Source organism: Nicotiana tabacum, chromosome 23 (genome assembly GCF_000715075.1).
Source record: "Nicotiana tabacum cultivar K326 chromosome 23, ASM71507v2, whole genome shotgun sequence".
Lineage (NCBI taxonomy): Eukaryota > Viridiplantae > Streptophyta > Magnoliopsida > Solanales > Solanaceae > Nicotiana > Nicotiana tabacum.
In genome coordinates, this window is record NC_134102.1 from 141,241,463 (window position 1) to 141,249,050 (window position 7,588).

The 7,588-nt window shown below is 34.1% G+C and overlaps 1 protein-coding gene across 1 annotated transcript; it reads left to right on the top strand.

The window, feature by feature from the left end:
* Positions 1 to 425: 425 nt before the first annotated feature.
* On the top strand, positions 426 to 5,096 carry LOC107799406 (auxin response factor 9). Its single transcript, XM_016622514.2, has 14 exons — positions 426 to 995; positions 1,091 to 1,200; positions 1,444 to 1,539; positions 1,726 to 1,785; positions 1,876 to 2,028; positions 2,122 to 2,206; positions 2,285 to 2,375; positions 2,697 to 2,861; positions 2,990 to 3,103; positions 3,214 to 3,286; positions 3,379 to 3,532; positions 3,616 to 4,163; positions 4,270 to 4,457; positions 4,561 to 5,096. Exons 1-14 carry the CDS (start codon positions 941 to 943, stop codon positions 4,676 to 4,678), a joined length of 2,010 nt encoding a protein of 669 aa, XP_016478000.2. The 5' UTR covers positions 426 to 940; the 3' UTR covers positions 4,679 to 5,096.
* The last annotated feature ends 2,492 nt before the right edge of the window (positions 5,097 to 7,588 follow it).

The following is a 7,588-nucleotide window of genomic DNA, read 5'->3' on the forward strand; positions in this document are numbered from 1 at the left end:
AACATGTAAAAATTACATTAGTTAGCCATTTTAAAGAGCTGTTATTTAGAAATTAATTAGTGTATTCTATCAATAAAGGTTATGATAGAGTGATAATTAGTCCTTCATCCTTAAATAGAGGTCTCGAGTTCGAGTCCCTGAGTATAAAGCCGTCTTTGTTAGAGAGCGTTTTACCCAAATATGAGATTTTTCGACGCGAATTCGGATTTAATCGGATCCCAATGTGAGAACCGAATACCCGGTGAAAAATAAAAAAGAAGAAAAAACTAATGTATTCTGAAATAAAGTTTTTCAATTTAATTTTCACGATAAAAATATCATGAATTGTTGTGAAGTTAAAATTTTTAGTACAAATTAAAATCCTAGACATTAGTTTTAAATAGAAGTTAAAACTAATCTATTTAAGAAGGAAAGGTGGTATTCATTACATTACAGTCCATGATAATAATAATCTGATTACAAAGTTAGAAACTAACCATAGTTAAAAGTGAGTCGAAGCAAGCGTTACAAACCAACCAACCACCCCCGTTGTCTAAGGCTCTGCTCCCTCACACTACACAGATGAAAAAAGGAGACAAGCACGTTCTCTGCAATAGGCGATAGAAAGCAACAAATCAAGCCATATATTAAGCTGTTTTTTGTGTACTCTGTAACGGCGTTTTCTCAATTTCTCTCTCTCACCCCCAATTTTTTCACCTTATTCACAAAAAAGAAAATTATTAGCTGCCTGCTCCTCTTCTTCCTCTGTTGCAGTAGTAGTAGTACTATTGTTTGCATTTATTTTTCTCAAGTACTATACATATAGTAGGACTTTACAACACTTTAACTGTGGTATTATAAAGGGGTGGTGAATTTAGCCAGTTTTTTGGGATGTTCTTTGTGTTAGTTTCTTGATTCAGAATTTTGGGTCTCATTTTGTTTAGCTTTCTTTGCTTATATTATGGAGAATAATGGGTGTTATCAGTCTCAGCAGCAGACCAATTTTTCAGTTAAAGGTTTGATTTTTACTTTTGTTTTTTTTATAGTGTTTGAATTGTAATTTGAGAATTTTGGACCATTTTTTTTTTATTTTTTTGTGGAAATGTTTCAGGTAAAGATGATCTGTACCAAGGGTTATGGAAGTTGTGTGCAGGTCCATTAGTGGATGTACCAAAATATGGAGAAAGAGTTTACTATTTCCCACAAGGTCACATGGAGCAAGTAAGTTTTTTTTTTTTTTTTTTTAATTTTATTTTTATTATAATTTTTGGGTTTTCCTATTTTAGGTCTATATGTTTGATTCAAAGTTAAGTTCTTGGTTTGGAGTTATGGAGTTAATTTTGGTGTCAATTATTGGATTTTTCTCTTTTTGAGTATCTATTTTGGGTTTTTACTATTTATGGGGATTGTAAAAATTGTGTCTTTACTTTTTTGTCCCACCTTTTTTATTTTTGGTTTGGATAGTTGGAAGCATCAATGAATCAGGAATTGAATCTGAGAATTCCATCATTCAATCTTAAACCAAAGATCCTCTGTCGTGTTATTCACACTCAGCTCCTGGTATGTTGCACTTTCCTTTTTTTGACATTTAAAGATATTTACTTTTACTGTATTTTTTATCAGTATATTTACTTATATTGTAGTATTTCATCCAAACAGTGACATATTAATTGTGGGGTTCAAGCAATTTTTTTTTTGGGTGATGAAACAAATTTGATGAGTGATTTTTCGACGTAATTGTTGTAGGCTGAGCAAGATACTGATGAGGTCTATGCCCAAATTACTTTGATGCCCGAAGCAGCTGAAGTAAGAAGTTAAAAGAACCTCTTTTCATACTTTGGAAATTTATGTTGTATGTTGTAGTATTCAACTCAGTTTGGCTGTAACTGAATTTAGCAAGCCGAACCGACTAGTCAAGATCCATGCCCGCCCGAGCCTCAGAGGCCTAAAGTTCATTCCTTCTGCAAAGTTTTGACTGCATCGGATACGAGCACTCATGGCGGATTTTCTGTTCTTAGGAAACATGCTAATGAATGTCTTCCACCCCTGGTAAATATTAACTGATCTTTTCATATATAGTCTACGGTTTGTCTCCTTTTGACAAATTGATGCATTAGCTCTCTTGCTGTTACCTTTTGTTAGGACATGAACCAGCAGACTCCAACTCAAGAATTGATCGCGAAAGACCTTCATGGTACCGAGTGGCACTTTAAACATATATTTAGAGGTAATTCTTCTGGAACAAGGAGATTGCAACATTTCGTTGCAAGGATCAAAAACTCACTCTTGATGTTATAATTAACAGGCCAACCTCGGAGACATTTACTTACCACAGGGTGGAGTACCTTTGTTTCTTCAAAGCGATTAGTTGCTGGGGATTCTTTTGTATTCTTGAGGTATCTCTCTTTAGTCGTGGTTTCTACGAGTGATATTCAATTGCATAAATTTGCATGACATCACAGGCAGAGCCAAGATTTTAACCGTATGGGTTCTGGATTTTAGAACGATGACTTAAAGTGCTAATGATTTGGTTGTAAATTTAATATTTGGACATATTTAATGAATTTGTTAACACAAATACATTGTTTGAGCAAACTCTACTTGGTCGGCCGAACCCGTAGCTCGGCTTCTGCCTCCGCCGATGCATGACATATCTCTAGAACAGTTAGTGTTGATTTGCTTATAATAATTATATTCTGTGGATATGTTGGTTCTAGGGGTGGGAATGGAGAACTACGAGTTGGTGTTAGACGGCTTGCTCGCCAGCAGAGCTCGATGCCATCATCGGTGATATCAAGTCAGAGCATGCACCTAGGAGTCCTAGCTACAGCATCTCATCCTGTTACAACCCAGACCTTGTTTGTTGTTTACTACAAGCCGAGGTTTGTCACATATATTTCCTTTCAATTTACCATCCTTGTGCAAAGTAGAGATCACTTTTCATTGCCAGAGAACATATTAAATCTTTCATATATTCTTTAAATTTTTCTGCTGTGACAAAACATTTCAGAACCAGTCAGTTTATCATTGGCCTCAACAAATACTTAGAGACTGTTAAACATGGATATTCAGTTGGCATGCGGTTTAAGATGCAGTTTGAAGGAGAAGAGAGTCCTGAGAGAAGGTAGTGAGATATAAATGTCAACAAGTCTTCGACTTAGATGTTTATTTGGCAACTGCTTAGTACTGACCTGTTTCGGGTTTTTCTTGAGCTATTCCTGTATTATTTCTCAGATTTACCGGCACTATAGTTGGGATTGAAGATCTTTCCTCACAGTGGAAAGATTCTACATGGCGATCTTTGAAGGTTGATATAGTTAATATAGTTGGTTGAGTGTTTATGTTCAGCAATATTCATTAGGTTCAGTAGGTAATTAACATTTTCTACCTTCATTACAGGTTCAATGGGACGAGCCGGCATCCATTTCAAGACCCGACAGAGTTTCTCCTTGGGAAATAGAACCTTTTGTGGTTTCAGTTCCGAATCCACTTGTCCCGCCAATGGCAGGGAAGAATAAAAGGCATCGACCACATAGTGAAGCCAAAATTTCAGGTTATTCTCAACAGCATGGTTTTTTTCTTGTGTTGGTTTATTTAATTTTCATTTTCTTAATTAGTTTGCCTTTATGCTGCTAGAACCTGCATCCTCAATTGCATCAGCGGTTTGGAATCCTTCCACTGACTCGCCTCAATTTAACACCACTGGCATCAACAGCAGTACTAATTGCATGCTAACGTCTCATACAGACAGTGTTTGTGGTTGGCGGCTTCCTCATTTACATACTTCTTCAAGTATGCTTGTGGATGAGACGGAAGACACTAAAAGTGCTTCAGCTTGGTCTGGTTTTCCAAGCGTTTTGTCCTCGCAATTCAGTAATGGGACTAATCAGCCGATTCTTAGTCCTACCGATGAGAGAAAATGTGATACCATCACAACCTGTAGATTATTTGGTATTGACTTGAAAAGTACCTTAATCAGCACTACCGAAGCACCACTACCAAAACCAGCCAACATTTCTAATGTCTTTGCCGAGAGAGCATCTCCAAACACAGTGCCTGCTTTTGATTCAGATCAAAACTCTGATCTTTCAATTGATTTCAAAGATCAAAAGCAAGGCCAGTTGCAGTTACTCCTAAAAGAGGTTCAAAGCAAGCAAAATTGTTCCACCCGGAGCCGCACCAAGGTATTAAATCAAAAGGCAGAAAATTGTAGCATTACAAATTTATTATTGTCTTGAAAGATATTATTAAAACTCAAACACTTATTTGTGTGGGGAATTACTTGAGAAGGTTCAAATGCAAGGGGTAGCTGTGGGTCGTGCAGTGGATTTAACCGCACTGAAAGGATATAATGAGCTTATAAAGGAACTCGAGGAGATGTTTGAAATCCAAGGAGAACTTCACCCGCGAAATAAATGGGAGATGGTTTTTACAGATGATGAAGGAGATATGATGCTTATGGGTGATCATCCATGGCTGTAAGTTCTCTTTTCCGCCAATTCAAGACAGATATATAACCAATATATAAGATGTCTGCTACTTCCATATCTTAATACTATTTGCTCAATTACTTAACTGCAGAGAGTTTTGCAATGTGGTGAGGAGGATATTCATTGTTTCCAGTCAAGATATGAAAAAATGGAGTGCAGGAAACAAAGTTCTGTCGTGTGCAGCAGACAATGAGGCGATTGCTTTCTAAGTTGAATCATTTTTTTCATCTCTTCGACTTGAGTCTCCAAATATCATCTCTAAAGAAAAAGGGGTGTTCACATAGCACGACGTTAAACTCCCTTTTCTTTCTTCCATGTTAGGTTGTTGGAAGAGTCATGGTTGTAAGATCATCGAGGTTTTAGCTACTTCATGCTCGGTTTTGAGAGCAGCTAAGTGTAATTTAACTGGTTGTAGTAGGATCAACTAGTATAGGAATAGTATTAGAAGTTGTGAATAGTTGATGGTACTTCTAATGGGGGGAGTCTGGTGGTTTTTCAAGTGTTATATGTATTTTGTAAATATTCATGTGTCATTTTAAGAAGTCAAGCATTCTGTATCACAATGCATTGTCCTGTTATTCTGCTTCAACTTAATGAAATGAGACAGTGGAAATTGCTTGATGCCTATCCTTTCTGTATGTACTTATTAATAAGAAATTAACAATTAAACTAGTTTTATTTATCAAATAGCAAATGTTCATACAAAATGGAATAGCCACTCTATGGCGTGACACCTTTCGCTCGTCCATTCCGCCCGTCCTGATGCCGTGCCCTTTCCCATTATCATATATCGCCCTTTCTTTCCTTTCGGCTATTCATGCATGAAGATCGTCGTATGTATGTTCGGTGCTATAATAGGTAGAAGTATATTATGGCAGGATCAGTCACCTGGGAACAAAAATAAGATGGCTAGAATTTATTGGATAATGCAAATGTTTTATAGTAGCACGAATTTTGTGCAGACAAGAGATGACATTATTCAGAAAACTTTTATTTATATCTTGTTCTTCATTATGCTAGTGTAGAATCATTTTCTTTTTCACTATATGAGGCAGTAACAATGTTCCAGTCAAAGATTTACTATTCATTCTCAATAAGGTAAATAAAAGATCTGTTAGTTGGGTTATGTACATGTATTTAAAGGTCTTTTTTCTCTTCATGGTTTTAATATTAACCTAACTAGCCGCTTATCCAACCACTTAAACTAAAAATATATATATATATATATATATATATATATATATATATATATATATATATATATATATATATATATATATATATATATATATATATATGTGTGTGTGTGTGTGTGTGTGTGTGTGTGTGTGTGTGTGTATATATATATGATCTATATATATATATATATATATATATATATATATATATATATATATATATATATATATATATATATATATGTGTGTGTGTGTGTGTGTGTGTGTGTGTGTGTGTGTGTGATATATAATTATTATATACCAGCTACAAAAAAAATAAAATAAAATAATGAATCCAGCCGGTTATTTATATCAAGATCCTTTAGGGGATTTTTACATAAATAGTCGGCCATATTCACTTTTTATCTTCTCTAACCATATACAAAGATTATACATTGATTTAACATGATTATACACATATAATATATAAATTACACAAATATTATACCTCAACCGGCTATTTTTAGTTTAAGCCGGTGGGTGGGCGGCTATTTGGGTTAATTGTTCGTCCTTTAATTAAACACCAAGCTACTCTTAAGTGCTTTTTGAAATATTGGGTCTTAGAGAAAGGATCCCATGAGATAAAAAGTTAACGGGCCTCAACGGATTGTACAGGCCGTCAAATGGGCTTGACCCATAAGACTGGCCCAACCTATACCCCTACTTTGATAAGATTGGGCTGACTTTTCAGCTCATTTTAAGCATGCGCTATTAAGCCCAACCTCACTTAGCTAGCAGCCTTAGTAGGGTTGGCCTGGCTGGCCTTGATGCCAGTGGCGGAGCCAGAATCTTTATCAAGAGATATCAAAATATAAAAAATTAGATATATTGAAAAGTCAAGGGGAGTCAACGTATTGTAAATATATATAAAATAAAAAAATTTATCTGACAATATAGTGTAATTTTTCGGCGAAGGGTATCGCTTGACACCCCTTGGTTCAATGTGGCTCCGCCACTGCTTGAGGCCCGAAGAATAAAAATAAAAATAAAAATAAATTAAATTACTTAATCAATAATCAAGAATAGTCAATATATAAAACAAAAATTTTACAGAAAATATGCATTTTCTTCTTCATCTAATAGCCTGTTTGGCTAAGCTGGAAAAATCAGCTTATTTTGAGAAGTGCTTTTTTCAAAAGTGCTTTTCAAAAAAGTACTTTTGGAGAAAATCAGTTTGTGTTTGGCCAAGCTTTTCAAAAAGTGCTTTTATGTGTCAAATTACAAAGAAGAACATGAAAAGATTTGTTTAATAGTTAATATTATATAAATAGATAAATAATGACAAATTTTTATTATTAAAGATAATAATTAAATTTTTTTATTTTATTTAAGTAAAATATAAAAATAAAATTAAAAAGTACTTTATTCTTTCAAGATAATTTAAATATATCAAAAATCAAGTTCATCCCAAAAGTCATTTCATATTACTTAATAGTTTAAATTAAGTAAGGTTATTTTGGTATATATAATATTTTGCAAAGGATATTTTTGATAGAAAGAAAAGTCAAAATTGCTTCGACTTCTGCTTATGGAAAGAAATTACTTTTTTTCTGCTTCTAGCTAAAAGTACTTTTTTTCAAAAAAAAACTTAACCAAACACCTCAAATTGAGGAAAAAAGCACTAAAGCACTTTTGGCATACCACAACCTTACCAAACAGGCTATAATGCATTTGTCTCTCAGTTCTTTTAAGAAACTGCTAAGCTCAAAAATCAAGAAATTCTGTCAAACCATGCATGTAGGTGCTTTGTGGTGTTGTGTGTGTTTTTTTTTTTTTTTTTGAGTTGTTTTAAATCTATTTTCTTTGAGAAAATCATAATTTAATTTTCTAAGTGGTAACCTTTACATATAAAATGAGACAGATGAAGTAATATATCTTGATCTATTCCAACTAATTTGATAC